Source organism: Gadus morhua, chromosome 11 (assembly GCF_902167405.1).
Source record: "Gadus morhua chromosome 11, gadMor3.0, whole genome shotgun sequence".
Lineage (NCBI taxonomy): Eukaryota > Metazoa > Chordata > Actinopteri > Gadiformes > Gadidae > Gadus > Gadus morhua.
The window spans coordinates 13,833,856-13,852,272 of NC_044058.1; the positions used below are offsets into that span (position 1 = coordinate 13,833,856).

Sequence of the window (18,417 nt, forward strand, 5' to 3'; positions counted from 1 at the left end):
TCAACAGGGCTTATTGTGATTCAAGTGGATAAAGGGATAAGAGGACACTACAGAGGTGGATTTGTTCCATAATGAGGACAGCGTGTTTATCAATGTAGGGGGTCTGTGTCTATCTATCTGACTGAATGACTGTCTGTCTGTCTGTCTGTCTCTCTCTCTTTCTGCCTGTCTGTCTGCCAGTCGGCCAGTGCATTGTGGTGGAAATTCGGTTTTGGCAACGTTACCCAGAATGAACTTTGTTTATTTAAGAAAAGAGTATAAATTGTGTCAAAGAAAAGTTGTCTCTGCGCAGAGAGGCCACTCCGGTGTTAAAGCAGGGAAAGGTCCTTGAGGGCACGGTTGCAGATAGGGATGCCACTACTCCCCTCTGCCATCCAAGGATGGAGCTCGTGGTATAGCTGTGAATAAGCCAGGCTGACTCAGTAGCCGCCCAAGGCCGATAAGCGCCGTGCAACTTTGAAATGGTCTCTATAGATAATGAGAGCTTACATTGTCTTATTGCTTGAGAAAATCACCATTACACCGTATGTCTGTGTATTTGTTTGTTCAGGTGTGTGTGTGTGCATGCTTGTGGTCTCTCTTTACATCTGTGTTTGTATTTGTGTGTGTGTGTTTCAAAATGGGTAATTCTTTCTTTGCAGGAGGTAAACTAGGCTAGGCTAATAAGCTCTTGAATGTCTGCTAATTCAATATCTACAGGCCATCCCAGCTGCAGCTTTAAGGCTGCTCGAGCCGGTCAATGCTCGACTTTCACTGAAGCGCGAAATTGGCCAGATGCTTTTAAAAACCCTTTGGCAAAATATATTTGCTTCTGCTTGTTGGTGTGTGGATGTCACAGTGAGAAAGAAAACAGAGATGGAAATGAAGAGAGGGAGAGAGAGCGTGGGAGGGAGAGCGAGAGAGAGGGAGCAAACAAGGGGAAAGGTGACAAAAAGCCTGCTGTGCTGAAAGCAATGACTTTCAAAATTCCTGTGGGAGACGGTGAGATTAAAGCGAGCGAGCGACCGGAGCAGCGGGGGGCGGGGTCCTGGGAGGGAAGAGACAGAGTGGTGACTGGTACGAGCCTCGTCCAGCACGGAGGACCAAACAAAACCGCGGGTGGTGGCGCGTGGAAGGTAAGCATGCGTGCGGGATAATGTGCGGCCTGACATTTGGAAGGTGGCCTGGTAAAGTGGCAGCAGCGTGGACCACCTTAATGTCACGCCGACCCTCCGGAGACACGGCGTCTCTCGCCGTCTCACCTTCTTGTTCGGATGCTTTATTTGAGGGTTTTCTCCCGAGAACACCGGGGGAAGAATGTAGTAGCGTAACGTAATGTCAAGAGGAAGAGGGGCGCGGTCCACGGTGTGAAAGAGGTCTCAGAGGACTGAAGGACGATGTGTACCATTTAAACTACTTGAACTATGGACTATCGATGCACACTGCAGACACACACACACACCGAAGCACACGCACAAGCACACGCGTACAATCACACACTCATTCAAACGCTCACTCATTCAAACACTCATTCATTCAAACACACACACACACGCACGCACGCACGCACGCACGCACACACACACACACACACAGGCTCACGCACGCACACCCTCACACAAACATTGAAACACAAGCATTGAAACACATTCAAACACACACACACACTCGCACACACTCATTCTAATGCACACTCATCAAACACAAACACACTCATTCAAACACACGCACACACACATACACACACTCATAAATCCACACACATACACGCCCACACTCACCTCACAAAGTTCAATATTGCTTATCAGTACATGCACAGTATAAAAAGGTGGGACTGTTGCGTGTCATGCACACTTTCTCCCAGAAAGGGGGCCCCAGAGTCTTTTCCCCTACTCAGGTGTAACAAGGGTCATCCACTTATCCAAATATAAAATACAGAAACACAATCTTGCATAATATTATTATTTTATTATTATTATTATTGGGTGTCAAGCAACTATGTTGCGAGACAATTATTATTATTATTACCAGCAAAAAGCTTCAATTCAAACGTATTTGCAGAATATTTCTGTTTCCAAGAAAGCACCTGATGTGTGCGCGTGACAGAGCAGAGATATTTTTGGAACACTTAGTCCGCAAATGAGTGACATCTGGCGAAGCCTCGGGGAGGTGGAACAGGTTCTTCATCCGGCCTAATGATCCAAATGACGGCGTAATAATGGCGATGCACTGGAGCACAATGGAGCGTCCAAATCCATTCTCTCTGCCGCTGTTTGCAACATGGTTTAAGAGGGAAGGATGGGATGGGGATTATGGTGTAACTGGCTAGCCTACAGGTGTGTGTGTGTGTGTGTGTGTGTGTGTGTGTGTGTGTGTGTGTGTGTGTGTGTGTGTGTGTGTGTGTGTGTGTGTGTGTGTGTGTGTGTGTGTGTGTGTGTGTGTGTGCGCGCGCGTGCGTGCGTGCGTGCGTGCGTGCGTGCGTGCGTGCGTGCGTGCGTGCGTGCTTAACGGTACCTGTTCTTGTGTGTCACCCCTGCAGGCCATTTATAAAATGGTTTCGTCCGTCATGAAGATGCCTGACGACGAGTCGACGCCAGAGAAGCGAACGGAGAAGATCTTTCGGCAGATGGACACCAACAGAGATGGTAGAGGTCCCACGGCCGCGGATATATATTATACAGGAAGTCATTCGTTGAACATTGTTTATATAGCCCGGAAAAATGGTTCCTATTAAATGTGGGTGGGGAACAGTACAGACTGTTCCCTATCTGTAGCTGTTCCCTCATCATATCTGTAACAGATCTGTGTTCTTGTCACCTGGCCTGCCTTGTATGGAGGTTATTAAATGAATCAATGGGGGTCATTTTCCTTTTCGTTAATGGGACTAATGTGGTGTACGAAAAATATATTTGATGGAGAAAATTGGTTGATGGATTCAAAGGAGGATAATCAGGGGTATGATGTCCATGAAGCACTGGGGAGCCGGAGAACTGTGTCCAAACAGACGGTGAAGGCTTCCCTGTGTTGCCCATCCTTGAGGGCCACAAATACATACATGATGTGAATGTAGCCACGGATAATCAAACACACGCCAAAACAGATGCATACCTGGAATACTGCATAGGTCCCAGGTATGCAATCCTACTTCAAAAAACGTGGAATTTCATTTCGGCTGGCCGACATCTAAGAAGACTGTTTTCATGCCAGACCTGGTTTCGGTTCGGTCACTGAGCGTTCCACTGGTTAAGACCAGCGGAGTATCCATGGAGACGGGGGTAATCAGATCAACTATCTATCACCACCGCCTTGCTTTTCGGGTCAAACACACACAATGTTTGCATTACCGACAACCGCAGAGATTCAGGCAAGGTATAACATTTTGGGAGTGCGTCACATGATTTAGTCCACATGACCGGACCTTGCTGTGCTTCTCTTCCACGTGAATAATGCTGAGAGCTTTACCCTGAGGGGAGATTGAGTATGAAGAAGAGGTCAAAGAGGTGTAGAGGCAGGGAGGGAGGTCTGGAGGGCTGGGCCAGACCAGAGTGGATATTGAAGCACTACATCATATCGACCCGCACTGAGCTGCTGTGGAAACAAGCTTCCCTTTGAGGAACGCCACGGATTTGAGTCACGAGTACAGTATGGGGGTCTGGGTGAGGGGGTGGGTGGGTGTGTGTGTTGGCAGGATATATTCCTGGCTTCGTTATACATCGCTTTGTGAGATTGAGTCCCATCTCTCTGTCTCTCTCTCTTTACTGCCATCTGTTGGTGAGGAACAGATCTTAAAAAATGTATACACTAGTCTACTTTCGTTTTTTAAAAACACAAGACTTACTTTGAGCATACATTTCCTATGCCTTTTCACTATTTCAGCAGTAAAGCAAAATACATATGGCAGATTCCTACCAACAAAATATCCTGTGTGTTACCTTTACCCTTTATCCTATGTTTTAGCTTTAGCCTCAGATGGCTATTCTAGAGCAAAGAGCAGAGGCTGTCTCTCATGCTGTCCCCTGTCTGTCTCTCGTGCTGGTGTTGGTGTCTGTCTCTCTTGATGTCCCATGTGGCTGTCTGTCTCTCATGCTGTCCCCTGTCTGTCTCTCATGCTGTCCCCTGTCTGTCTCTCATGCTGGTGTTGGTGTCTGTCTCTCATGATGTCCCATGTGGCTGTCTGTCTCTCATGCTGTCCCCTGTCTGTCTCTCATGCTGTCCCCTATCTGTCTCTTATGCTGTCCCCTGTGGCTGTCTGTCTCTCATGCTGTCCCCTGTCTGTCTCTCATGCTGTCCCCTGTGGGTGTCTGTCTCTCATGCTGTCCCCTGTCTGTCTCTCATGCTGTCCCCCCTGGGTGTCTGTCTCTCATGCTGTCCCCTCTGGGTGTCTGTCTCTCATGCTGTCCCCTGTCTGTCTCTCATGCTGTCCCCTGTCTGTCTCTCATGCTGTCCCCTGTCTGTCTCTCATGCTGTCCCCTGTCTGTCTCTCATGCTGTCCCCTGTCGGTGTGTTTCAGGCAAGCTGTCCCTGGAGGAGTTCATCAAGGGAGCCAAGAGCGACCCCTCCATCGTCCGTCTGCTGCAGTGTGACCCCAGCAGCGCTGGACAGTTCTAGACCGTGCCTGTCCACTCTTTATGTAAGGCTCCTCTATCTGCTCCTCTATCTGCTCCTCTCTCTGCTCCTCTCTCTGCTCCTGGTTCCCGTCCACTCTTTATTTACGACTCCTCTCTCTGCTCCTTGTTCCTGTACGCTCCCAAACTAATGCGAACCGGGGGGTGTTTAGACTGAAAACAAAAAGCTGGATCTCACACAAACAGTTGCAAGATGGCACTAACCGGGTCTTCGGAAAGGGTAGACAGAAATGTACGTTAGAGTTACTTATAGAAACGACGTAGAAGTTACTGATAGATACTGTATGTACGTAAGAGTTACTGATAGTAATGTACGTAGATCTTACTGATAGAGATGTATGGAAAAGTTACTTATAGAAATGTATGAAAAGTTACTGATAGAAATGTACACATGTAGCCTCAAAACCTATAGTCTATAAAGCCTATAGTAGGAGATACCATAACCCAGACGGGATTAAGTCATAACATATAGCATCTTCCATTGCTTTGAATTGTATTTTACAACAACGTGTTGTCTCTGGGTCTGCGTCAAAAAGGTCACAAGGCCTGTAGGTCAAACGATAACTAGTGAAACGAGGAGCCTTCGTCAAAACCGACCATTCGGGGTGTCTCTCCCTCCTCTCTGCAGTGCGTGTACGGGGACCCCTTCTCCCTCCACCCTACGAGGAAGACGGACGGCGAGGAATATTTACAAAACAAACACACAGAACAAGGTGATGATGAGGAAGAGCGGCCTTCAAACACCTGCCGGGGACGACGAAGAGAGGGGCCGAAGGGGGCCAGGCCTTCACAGCTTCACCCGGTCCCCGGCCCGTTGTCCCACAGAACACCGTCTGGACCCGTCGGCCCGAGGCAGCACCCCAACGCCCGCCTCAGTGCCCGGTCGACGAGGATATCCTCTGTTGTTTTCAATAGGCATGTCATACGGTTTGTGTTGTTTATATATATATTTATATATATTTGGACTCTGTATCGGTGTTCCTTAGTGCCCCGTACGGCCCCCTGGAGGGTCAGCCCACCAACTGTGTATGATGGACAGAACCTGTGTGTGATAGACACTCTGTTTGTGATAGACAGCCTGTTTGTGATAGACAGTCTGTTTGTGATAGACAGTCTGTGTGTGATAGACAGTCTGTTTGTGATAGACAGTCTGTTTGTATAGACAGTCTGTTTGTGATAGACAGTCTGTTTGTGATAGACAGTCTGTTTGTGATAGACAGTCTGTTTGTGATAGACAGTCTGTTTGTATAGACAGTCTGTGTGTGATAGACTGTGCATGAAAAAGAAATGGAATGCAAGAAAGAGGATGATATTTTCAAATAAAGTTGGTAAAGTGAGGTTGGTTATCTTGAGGCAAGGGGTTATACTGTAGTGGATATTATTTCATCTGGAGAGAAGACTTCAGATTTTTGTCCTTCAGAGAAAAGAATAGAGACTTGCGTTTTAGCTGTTTTGGTTTTTTTTTATACTGTGAGAATGGATGTGTTTGTGTGTTTTTTAAATTCTTTGTCAATACATTTCCTCCTCCGTGTGTGATGTCACGTCATGAGGAGAGTGTGGTCCTATGCACGTCGGTCTCCACTAACGCCTGTGAGGTAGAACAAGCATCACAGAGGATCAGATGTATTCCACTATTTTTTCATCCTGGATTTTTGATGTCATTGAGATATTTTGCAGTTTAAGTTGCTACAATATGTCATACATAAAAGAAAAGAAAGCCTGAAATGGTTGTTTATCCCAGTCATAGCTGGTTATGACTGTAGTGTAGACTGAACTACGCCTACATTTGTAAAGCACGGTTCCAGTATATCAAAAGTGCAGTTTAGAATTTGTTTTTATGAAATGTGTTTTCGTATATCAAGCATGCCAATTATTTCTCTCTTTGACATTCATCGTGTAAAGAACAAAACCACTCTTCTTTACGTTCTGTGTAAGACATTTGAAATGCTGCATGTTGAAACCATGGACTCCACACGTTTTTCTTCAGTCAATTAACGGGTGTGGAGAACTAAGTCAGACTGTTTGTATGGGGGCCTTTGCCTGCGCTGTGTGTGTGTGTGTGTGTGTGTGTGTGTGTGTGTGTGTGTGTGTGTGTGTGTGTGTGTGTGTGTGTGTGTGTGTGTGTGTGTGTGTGTGTGTGTGTGTGTGTGTGTTGGTTCCTGCATGTGTGTGGGTGTGTGTGTGTGTGTGTGTGCGTGCTTATCAGTGGCCACCGCTTGATGGCTCAGCCTGCCTGCGTGTACGGGCGTCTGTACATCAACATCACCTGCGTGTTACTCTCTCGCCAAAACTAGCGACTGACGGTTGCATTTACAATACTTCACCACACAACACCACTGAATAGCTTTAAAATGAGAAAAGCACATCTAGTACTACAATGTGTACACACTGATGACACAAGCACATGTCAACGTGTACATCTTAAAATAGGCGGGGGGTATGTTATGGTTTTTACATGTGTGGTGTTAAATATCTGAGTCGTGGTCCATCCTATATCTCCCCATCGTCCCTCTCCTCACTGTAGGTGATTTAGCCATAACCTGCCCTCCTCCACAAGCACAACTACGACTCTGCCTTCCCGTGACTTGCTCTGTGCACTTAACCGTCCCAAATGAATACACCAGATCGTTTGGGCGTAGTATTACGTACATTCAGTCAGCAGGAGTCAAAACATATTGTGTGTCCTCGTAGCCCATAGTACTGTGGTTTCTAATGCCTACGACCAGTTGCTGTTGTTAAGCTAAGTCACTCAATCTCCCCTTTGATCTATTTCACTAGTCTTGCTAAAACACGGTCTTCTATGAAAGGAACAAAATAAAGTCTCTCCCCGAATGAAAGCAACCCAGGATCTCTTGACTATGACTGGGCACGTCATACCTGAGCGGATACCAGTTTGTTTTAGTCCTTTAAAATGCTGTTTATTAACTGCTGTTTTGTAATGACAAAAAAAAAAAAAGTTTGTTGACACAACGAAGGATTACAACTACTGTAACAATATTGTCGGACAGCAATGCTTTCATTGTTTTTGTTTTCTACCTTTAAAGCGTCCGGTGTAACATTACTGTTAAACACAATAGAATCTTGTGGTCAAGTGCCAAACGATGATAAAATCGGTATTGTATAAATTTATACTGTAAAATTGTTATGTTGAACAAAATGTTTGTAATTGTTGCATTTTGTAGGTTTTGTATAGTATCTTGTATGTAGTGATTGTAGTTTTTTAACACATGTTTGTTTTTTTTGTCAACTTTAAAGGGCAAGGAATAAATCTGCAACTTTTGTGCGCTAGCACTTTGTCTTATTTTAAAACAAAAACATTATTTATGCATGTTTAATTTACATCTTAGAGTGGGTTGAAAAAATCCTTGGTCTATTGTATCGTAAATGTTATACAAAATGCTACATCGTTATCTAAAATAGACAGCTGAGAACTTAGGTTGAGACATAAATAAAGTCAGTCCTACACCTTGTTTTAAATGGTTTGAACAATGTTGAATCCCAATCAGCCGATAAGCTTGGCATGTAAGGACCAACTAAATGGCCCCTGATTTTACAGCAGTCCTCCATCCACTAGAGCCACGTTTTGCACCGCAGGAACCAGAGTTCTACCTCATCCAAGTGAACCCACATGACCAATTAACACAAACAAATTGATAAAACTTCATTTAATTTAACCCTGTGAACATATACGTGTACAAAACCACAAGCTCAAACAACTGCATATAAAACTATTTAGTTTCTTAAAAGAGAAGAAATGAAAGGTGACAACGCTAAGGCACTTGAGGTTTAGTAGCAGGGATCAAGGAAACAGGAAGTAGCTACATCCCTTGAGCCTCAGCGCTGGGCAATGTAAACCATCCATTTCTTGGAAGATCAAAAAATAAGAAAAACAGCGCTAAAAAATAAGACTTGCATACAAAACCAAAAGGCCAGTACCAAAGTCAGTGAGTGCCGACCACATTATCAACCGTCCCATCACAAACCGGAGGGTTCTCCAGATCAACACCTGACAGGTAAAATCAGCAAGAACCAAATATTACAAATTCAAAATGGATCCAACTTTCCATTTCATCCTCAACTTTCCTGAGCAGTTGCTCGTCCCCAAATACATTATATTGCTGCGAAGTTGAAGAATCCTGCTGAGGAATCGATGGATTTCTCCAAATGAAATGTGAGAATCGCCACTAGATGCTTGGTTGTGTGGTGTGTTTTTAGGGGGGGGGGGGGGTTGCAGTCCAATTCCTCTGTGCCCTGTTAGATCTCTGACAGAGTGACTTGCAAGGAGTTAGCTGAGCTTTCGATGGCCAGGATGAAGGTGTCCTCATTGGAGTAATTCTGGATGATGTTGTTGTCCATGTTGACCAAGATCCTGATTAAAGAAACCGATAGAAAGCCAGTGAGCTAGTGAGCATACCTCCACCATTTGGTCTCTCATCAAGATTTGCATCGATTTAACACGGGACTGTGTCGATCTTTCCTCACCCTTTTTTGCTCTTTTTGTAAACTTTGGCCATCTTGTCCAAAGGCAGTGCATATTTCTCAGATATCTGGAAGGATTACAACGGCAAAGGTTAGGATGCAGCCTTGACGTGGGTATGGGTCAAGACCAATCACTGGGCAGTTTAAGCTTTTGAGTCAGGAGATAAAGTGGTAATTTAGTAGGAGGGAGTAGCTGTCTGCCACTCCACACCAGACTCACAGCTTCCATCAAGGCCTGCAGCGTTGGGGAGCGCAGCATCAGGGCATCGAATACCTCGTCACACTCCTTCCTCACATACAGCAGGACTAACGAAACAAGGGGAGACGCGTTCACTGTGCAGTAATGACAAATTTTGGACAAGTGACAAGTAACACAAATTACAGGGAGATGAGAAATATATTTTTTAACCAAACTCTGGTAAAACCTTTTCTTTCAGGTTCCACCTTGGCCGTCTTAGTGGCTGGCGGGTGAAAGTCTTCTTCGGCGGGACACAGGGGCCTCTTCAGTGAAACGCTGCTGGTAATGGAAGAGGGAACGCAGTGAATATCCTGAATAGTGAACGTTCACTGTGATGAAGCCAACGCAGCAAGTTGTGTGACTATATACTGTGTATTGTACAGATCTCAAGTGTTTGGTTTACATTGATCTCGACATTATCAATTCTGTCTAACAGCAGCTTCTACATCACAGGTTATTTTTAATTGCAACATCAAATATGCCACCCACATCAAGTCCTACGGTGGAATGATCAAGGTACAGCCTAATCTGCATGGAACCACATCAAGGCCTGAAGAGAGTTTGAGGAGCCATTACATGATGCTAAACATGTATCAGTGCGTGAGCGGCGCATGATTTGTCTGGCTACACACTCATCAGGAACATTTTAAACAGACACTTCTGGGTCCACCAGAGACTTTGAAATGTTCAGAATATATCCTCACCCTTCTTTGCCCATCTCCTCGGATTTGAAGGCAAAGACCTGCACACGAAAAGGAACAATAAGCTCATCTTAAAAAGTGTGTTCGCATGTAGTATGCAGGGAGAACTGTTGTGTGTTCGTCCAGGTGTATAGCTCAGTATGTTCAGCTTCACCTGTCCGGCTCTCTGCAGGTTACCAAAGTGGACGTCAGGGATGAACAGGACGGGCTGGGAGTCCAAGTCTTTCAACACTTTAAACAGCGTGCTGTCAGCCTTCCTCATTGGGAGAGCCGCACATGGGTTGCCATTTTTGCCTGAGCCGGAGAAAAAGAGACGGTTCATGTGATGTTGTCATGTCAACCATGTGTTCATCGCCACCGGTCAATCGGATTTGGTTTTGGATTTGAAAAATGGGTTTCAATTAATCAACTGATATTAATTTAAAAAGGTATGGGAGATAGAGGGGAGGACATGCAGCAAATGACCAAGGTCAGGATTCGAACCCGGGTCGCTGCGCTCAGGACTGAGCTTATATGGTACACGTTCTGCACACAGAGCCACCCCATGGTTGGTTGTTTATTTCTGTTGTGTGAGTGGATTACTGGCTCACCTTTTATCTTCTTTCTGAGCTGTTTCTTCTCCTCATCACGGATCTTCCTCTCCGCCCCCTGAGACAAACAGACAGACAGACAACGGACAGTGTCTTAACGGCGATGAGCTGCATGAGGCTGCGCTCAACGAGCCTTGTGCAGCCTCCCTTTCCTCCATGTACTTAAACAGTGCTTTGGGGATCGGTAGGCTTCTCTTATAATGCCTGACGTTTCCTGTGAATGTTCTACCTGGCTCATGATCCACCCACCTTGTCGCAGAACACCTTGATGTGGGCGGAGGCGCGGTGGATGGGCCGGCTGCTGGAGCACTGGTAGCTGTAGGTGTCGATCTGGATCCTCAGAGGGGTCCCCTTCACCCCCTTCTGGGGGGAGAAGTCTGTGCTCAGGCTGTTCACCGAGATAAAGACCTAGGAGAGTTTAAAGAGGCACGGCAGTGTTTAGAGTCCAAACAGAGTGAGGAATGGAGAGAGATAACACATTAGGGAGGAGATCCAAGTGCTGCCAAATTTGTGACTAATCTGGGTGATTCCAACTTAAACTTGTTTCGTTTTTTTGTGCTCACTTTGAGGTCGAAATCTATGGAACCTAGGAGGTTGAAAGCAGACTGTCGCCAGGAGTCTGGACCAGAGCAATGAACACCAGTCAAGTACGCACGTTGAAATCAGCAGGAACCAGTTTCCCACGTTAGTGCTTTCTTGCTCATTGAAATAACTAGTCTCTCAACATTGGGAAAGGGTTTAAATTAATTAAATGAGCTACTGTAGTTCCCCTTTTAAAACTTTAATGGAGGAACTGGCTAGAGGCTTGTTGTATCGCTTCAGGACCGTTGGTGTTAATGACGACATGAAATGAAAGAAGCAGGATATGAGCGTGGGACAACATGTGGGAGGAATGTGAACTGAATCTTTGGGATTTGATTGGCTCGTTGGAGAGTGACAAAACACATACCCTTGCTCGCCAGCTCACTGTTTACTGTAGAAGGGTTAAAAATGAGGATGAAGGCAATGTTCGGCTTGCCAGCAGAGACATGTTAACCTAATCCACAGTGCAGTTTATGATTAGACTTGGATGTAAAATGACTAATAAACAGGATACTTTATTGTAGAAGAACAATCTGCCGGGAGGCTGAGGTAACAAGAAGGAAAATTGGATTTTCATCTAGTTCTTTCTTTGAATGTCTGCTAGACTATTCCCCCAATTAGTGTGATTCATTGCAGCTACATCATGCCCAAATAGCAACTTTCCTTCGGTCCGATACCGTCCTGAAAGTTGGATATAGTAGTAGAACAACACTATTGAGCATAAGCCCAGTAGTGTGTGAGGCATACATCTCTCTCTCTTTACGTAGTATATAATGGAATATGTACAGCCTCATGGTAGGCATATGAGATCTTTACACTTAATGTGCTCACGCGCACACACACACACACACACACACACACACACACACACACACACACACACACACACACACACACACACACACACACACACACACACACACACACACACACACACACACACACACACACACACACCAGGCTTTCCAGTTGAACAGGAAGAACTGGGTGAGTGGGGGCTGTGTGGCGGTGATAACGGTTGATCCGTCGCTCTGCAGAGCTGGATGCATCGTGTCTCAGCCTGCAGCCGTCATGGCTCATACCTGCCAACCAGCCTCCCACACACCCCCCAGCACACACACTCCTACGGACACACCTCCGCGTACACACCTCCACATCCCCTTGCCGCTCCACACTGACCCTTCATAGTGGTGCGTTTGAGTGTATGTGTGTGCGTGTGTGATACCATTGCACCCCTATTTATCTGAGTAGCAGAGGTCTACACAAACCATCAGTTAAAAGGTAGCACAAAACAAACAAATTAACTAAACAAACACACGCACACACACACACACACACACACACACCAAACAGTCAGATCAGCAGAGCCCTCCTCCTCCACCTTTAGGATTACAAAAAACCCAAACACACACCAACAGGCGCAATCCTTTTTCTCCCTCCAGCAAGGATAATGACGGTGGTGGTGGTAATGACGGTTGCCGGGCAACTGCAGTGGCCTGACAAAAATCATTACCACTAAGTATGTTTTAGTGGTAATGATGGGGGGGGGGGACTCTTCAGAAACGGAATGGAGTGAGAGACGCATACACAGAAGAGAGTGAGACACAGAGACAGCAGAGAGTGAGACACAGACACAGCAAACAGTGAGACGCAGACACAGCAGAGAGTGAGACGCAGACACAGCAGAGAGTGAGACACAGACACAGCAGAGAGTGAGACGCAGACGCAGCAGAGAGTGAGACACAGACACAGCAGAGAGTGAGACACAGACACAGCAGAGAGTGAGACACAGACACAGCAGAGAGTGAGACGCAGACACAGCAGAGAGTGAGAAGCAAAACAAGAGTGAAATAAGTGCTACATTTGGCGGACAGCGTCTGCAGCGCCTAAATAAGACGTGTGCCGAGAAATAGAAAAGGGATCGAGACCAGAGAGGGCTATAATTTCCTCGAGAACGAGACTAGACAAACATCAGTTTGACTTCTTTCTTTTCCTCTACTCCATTTTGTGTATCTTCGTCACAAAATGCAACTGTGCTAACCCTAATAAAAGCCAAATGAACACATCCAATGCCTTCTTAGCCAAATTGCTCCACTCTATTCAAATAAGAACGGCACCCATTATTCTCCCTAGGCTTAAGGGAGCCGTGTGGTTTGGGTTAGGTTCATTATGTCTAGCCTCGGCTCATATCAAAGAACCATCTTTACTTTGGTTCCTCTTTACCTTTGCTTCTTCGGTGAGGTCCCATGTAAAGGAAACTGCATTGTAGGCGATTTCCTCTACATTCCCGATGGTGTTGAAGCTCTCTTTGTAGTCGGCTAAAAAAGAAGACAGAAATCACAAGTCGTCGTCAGTAGGCGTTTGATTTAATAAAAAAAGAATACATCAAATACATTTGATACGCTGAATGGTGTCAACATCCGACCAATCGATTTGAAAAGCTTGGAATCAAAACATGCTTTCCTTTAGTTTTTCCTCTTGCTCTAGATAATACACACATGCCTACTTCATGTGTGAATTATCTACACCCTCTCATTAAAGTTGTACGAAAATAAATACAGACCGCCATTGCCTCCTATCTGTGATGTTTTAAAGGCGTCATTTCCGCCCAGCGACGTCAGCCCATCGTCTTGGCACTGCCACCCATAATGCGTGTTCGACACCCCTCGCTTCATTCCGAGTCGTTATCACCACAAGTTGAGGCCCGTCTCTCCCTCTCTTTCCCCTTAAGTCTTACGGCACTTGGTCCCCGCCCGTTTCTCTTGTCAACGTCTATTCAAATACACAACCTGGTTCCTTCCCCAGGGCCGCTGTGGGAACCAGGAACAAACCGTTATTTAAATGGGCTCCCCTGTGTCAGGTTTCACCCAAAGAGCCTCATTCGCCTCTTTGAACTTTCTTCCCGTTTTGCCGCCTGCTACGGTCGACGTATGGAACGTTTACGGCTGATATTCAACACCTGAGGGCGTTTTGAGTCTTGAGAGCTTTACGTTTCATTACAAGCAAATTGGTCACCGTCGAATATCCTAAAAGGGAGGAGTTCTTAATGTTGCGCCATTAAAATTCACAGCAGAGTGAGGATGACTTGGTGATCTCACCGATGTCCAGGACCCTCTGTTTGGCCGTGTGCTGGCGAGAGTGCCAATACTTCCAGTTATTCAGCTGCTCGTCTCTGCACTTGTCCTCCCCGAAAACCACCATGACGACACTCTAATGTGGAGAAAGAACCACCAAGATATGAATCACACCGGTAAAACAGACCCCAAGGATACATCACAATGCTGCAAGGGAATCTGCCCCCAAATACGTCCACATTAATCCACGCCGCGAATTACCAAAACACTATGGTTGTTGTTGTTGCTTATACGGCACAGAACAGCCTGTTCCAAACGCACACTGTTTTAGAGTGAGTCCATCTCCTCCATCACACCCTCGGCTCCCCTCACCTGAACAATAGTCTGCTGCGGCAGCTCTGCGCCCCCCGCGGTGCCTTGCCGCCCGCGGGCCGGCTGGGGTCCACTTGGCCGGGCCTTGGCCCCGGGCTGGCGGAGGCAGGAGCTGAGGCCCGACTGGCGCAGTGTGATGGCGTAGAACTGGCCGCGGTTCAGGTAAACCATGGGGCCCTCGCCCTGGCGTTGGCGTAGAGACATGCCGGCCTCCAGGGTGTACTGGAAGGAGTCCCTGCAGAGAGATTCACACACATGTGGGACCTGCTGTGAAAATGAGTGGCTGATGGGGGTCCTTTGTAGCAGCTCCTATTTGTGCTGTCAATACAGGACAGTGGATAACAGTGGAGTGTTATCCAGGCGAATGTAATCTAGGAGACTGAATGATATTATATTCTGTTGATGAATTGACAGGCTTGAATTGCTACGTGTGCGTGTGTGTATTGGACCATGCGAGAGGAAAGACTAATCAAAATAAAACACTTTCTTTGTGTGACCTAAGAAAACCGTCTCAGCAAGACAGCGAGCAGCGTGCGGTCCAGTTGATCCTTGGTTTTGTAAATTGTTTTTTTAATTGGAATCTAAATGACACTGACTTACATTGGTTGGCTGTAGCAGATTTCTGCCACTGCTTGAAAAGGTCTGGACTCGTAACTCTGTAACAAAAAAATAGAGAATGAAATACAAACTCACTGAATTTATTAAAGACAATCCACAGTTGGTCATGCCTTTTTAAAAAACAATGTTTTGCATTCCTGATTGGAGCTCACCAACATTTCAATAAAAGCTCCACATATATAAAGTATAGAGTATAGAGATGGGGGACTGGCACCTCTTTGTCGTCACAACAAGAGTCGTCGTACGTGCTGTCCGGGGGGCTCCTCTCGTCCTCCTTAAGGTGGGCCAGGTAGCTCAGATCACACCTGCTCTGTTGGTTGTAATCCATCCTGATCAGCTCACTGGGGTCCGCTTTGTACGAGCCTCCGCAGCAGGACTTCAGGAGCTCTGTGTTTGACATCTGACTCTCGCTTTTGACCAGCGCTAGAGGAGCCATGCCCACGCCTCCATCCCAGCCCCCACTGCTGCACACACCGCCCCGGACTTCTGCTGAGGCCGACCCCATGGAGCCGCACTTGGAGCCCAGGTGTTCCGCCGACCCAGAAGGGGTGGTGTTGTTGGCGGTGGTTGTGCTAGAGTTCATTGAAAGATTGACGGGCATGGAACGTAGAACCTGGAGATGGTTCTCCAGCAGCTCCAGGTTGGAGGAACTGTCCCTCGTCGCTGTGGCGGACAGATCGGTGGGTTTGACAGCACTGGCGATGTTTCTCCTCTCCCTGGGAACCTGAGAGGATTCCAGCCATGAGATAAAACGGTGAGCGTGTGAGTGTGTGTGGATGATGGGTGATTTAAGCGGCCTCACCTGGCCGACTCCAATCACACTCGGACACCAGGTGAGGCTGCTAAAACCACCCATCATCAGTACATCTGTCAGGTTTCACCCCTAGATGCTATTGATTTGACAAGGATCGAGTCTGAGTACAAGATAAATGAATGAAAGGCTCTGATGAATATAAAGCTAGTGGGGACCACTCATGTCTTACTACTAGCTGTCCAGCCTCTGCCATACCTTGTAGTAGTCATAGAGCAGACTGAGGGCCGCAGCGCTGTCCTCGTCCCCGTTGATGCTCATCATGGCCTTGGTGGCCGCTGTGAGGGGGTTCTCCAGGTAGCTCTTCCACGCTTCATCCTCATTGTTGTAGGCTTTTCGCTGAGGAATGGAGGCCTCATTTGGCACCACCACCAGCAGCCTTTTACTGGTGACAGAGACAGTAGTCCGGACGGAATGAATTACTTAGCCCACTTGTCAATGGCAGGCATGTCTTCCAAGCCACCAGATCTGCCTCGGGCGGTTTCTCACCGAACTCGAATATAATAAAATATGTCCTGCACCTTTTGTTTATCTAATAGGTTATATACAGGACATTAAGAAGCTTTTCAGTAAAACATTTAACAAGACTAAAAAAATATATATAAATCAATAGCATATAAAAAAATCTAAATTTAATAGAACGTATATGTCTGGTTATAGCCAACATTCGGTAAGATAATGTCATGATCAAAAGATGCTATCCACCAAATTCCTTCTTGAAGTCCTTTAAGAAGGAACCTTAAATATGGATAGTTTCCAATATGTGTAGCTTAGATAGTAAGGGTAAATAGTCTGTATATTATTGCTGAAAAATCACACATTAGTTTTAAATAACTTTTGCTTCAACATTATTGAGTTGCACGTTTTAACAGTGTAATTAGGCAAACAAAGTAACAAAAACAGTCCAAACATGATGAAGTCTAAATAATATGCGATCAACCTAATTTGTGTCACTTACCTATCCATATCCATGTTGTCCTCGGATCTCTCAAGCTTCGTTTGAGAAACTTGCCTTTCTAGTTTGCGCAGGTGAATTTATGAGTGAGCCTGACGGAGATGACAGAGAATATCCAGTGGTTTGCGCAACGCGTTATCCAAACTCCAACAATTGATTAAACTATTTTAAGTAACCCCCACCATATACAATGACCTTAAGTTACAAGCCACGAATATGACGACTGCCGCCGATCCCAGATTTAGTAACCTCGTTCCCAGGCGTTAACGTCACGAAGCAACGCCACGAACGGGATGCTCTAAATCGGCGTTATTGGCAAGAGAGGGGGCGGGACTTTGGGATACATGGGTTTTAGAGAGAGCGAGAGAGCGAGAGAGAGCGAGAGAGCGAGAGCGAGAGCGAGAGCGATAGAGAGACAGAGGGTGGGACTTTGATAGAGATCCGTTTCCGTTATATGTTCGGTTAATGATTCTTTGTCAAATTATTCGTCAAAACTCAATCTTTATTCTCTTTGTCGTTTTGTTTTTTCTTCGTCTTCTTTATATGATTACGTTCCTTCTAGCTCCGGGGTACTTGGTTACACAGATAATAGGAAGTAAATTATCTGATATTGCGCTGCGGTAGACCGGGAAAACGCCACAATCCGGATCCTAGCTCAGCCTACAGGTTTGGCGTAAAATCGAGGAACATTTCGTGCGCCTAGGGAGAATGTAAACAAGGAAACGATTATCTCGCTATTGATTGGATAGACATTCGTTGACACATTTGGGGCAGGTCCGTCTTTGAATTACATCGATGAGTAGATTCCAATATAAAGTTACATTCAATGGATTCAGTTCTAAATTAAAATTTGAAGCATAAAGTGTCCTGCTCTTTTCATGATAATGTTTGAAATCCCTGATATGTGACGTGCAGTGAAGGAATATAGCCCCAATTGGGGCCGAGTGGGAATAGCTCAATATATCATGGCAACATGAAACTAATGTAATGTTCATTGGAATATTTCAAGGCAAAAAAATGGTATGGAAAAATTCCCCTGCCGTATGTTATTAAAAAATATTGAATTGTGTAGGCCTATATAAAAATGTAAACACAATTTAATTCAGAAAATTGAAATATTATAGGCTTTGCCAAAGTTCAATTGGCAGATAGTCGAAAAACGATATACTATACAATATTTATAAGTTAAACAGAAAAAACGAGTTTCTGCAAAATAATCCCATTTTAAAACTTAAGCAAAATATATGTTATTATTCTGATTTAGTTCAAAAGGCTACATATTAATGTAACATATCCTTTGAAAATAAGGTGGCTAATTGTCTCAATTAGAATAGCAGAACACAACCCTACTACACAGCTAGACTAGAGCCGCGAGACGTTGTGCTTTTCGTCT

The 18,417-nt window shown here is 45.7% G+C and overlaps 2 protein-coding genes across 6 annotated transcripts in view; one reads left to right on the forward strand and one right to left on the reverse strand.

Moving 5' to 3' along the window:
* Positions 1-7,892, forward strand: part of ncalda (neurocalcin delta a) — a 50,453-nt gene extending 42,561 nt beyond the window's left edge. For 3 of the 4 annotated variants that reach the window (XM_030369794.1, XM_030369790.1, XM_030369793.1), the window contains 3 exons: positions 2,519-2,624; positions 4,490-4,609; positions 5,233-5,370. In XM_030369794.1, coding sequence (XP_030225654.1) covers positions 2,519-2,624; positions 4,490-4,587 — 204 coding nt within the window. In that variant the 3' untranslated portion in view covers positions 4,588-4,609; positions 5,233-5,370. Of the gene's footprint in view, positions 1-2,518; positions 2,625-4,489; positions 4,610-5,232 lie in introns of all 4 variants that reach the window. The other variant, XM_030369791.1, reaches the window with a different exon arrangement.
* On the reverse strand, positions 7,543-17,338 carry LOC115553488 (grainyhead-like protein 2 homolog). Of its 2 annotated transcripts, none has more exons than XM_030369789.1 (15): positions 17,028-17,338; positions 16,268-16,454; positions 15,473-15,982; positions 15,241-15,296; positions 14,641-14,875; positions 14,293-14,404; positions 13,418-13,512; positions 10,862-11,020; positions 10,613-10,670; positions 10,177-10,316; positions 10,026-10,063; positions 9,509-9,597; positions 9,304-9,389; positions 9,087-9,151; positions 7,543-8,973 (listed from the first exon to the last, which is right to left on the reverse strand). In XM_030369789.1, the coding sequence occupies exons 1-15, from the start codon at positions 17,039-17,041 to the stop codon at positions 8,859-8,861; spliced, it is 1,959 nt and encodes a 652-aa protein (XP_030225649.1). In that variant the 5' UTR covers positions 17,042-17,338; the 3' UTR covers positions 7,543-8,858. The 2 variants fall into 2 exon arrangements, with proteins under 2 accessions (XP_030225649.1, XP_030225648.1); XM_030369788.1 differs by having other exon boundaries at positions 9,509-9,600; positions 17,028-17,337.
* Positions 17,339-18,417: the final 1,079 nt, after the last annotated feature.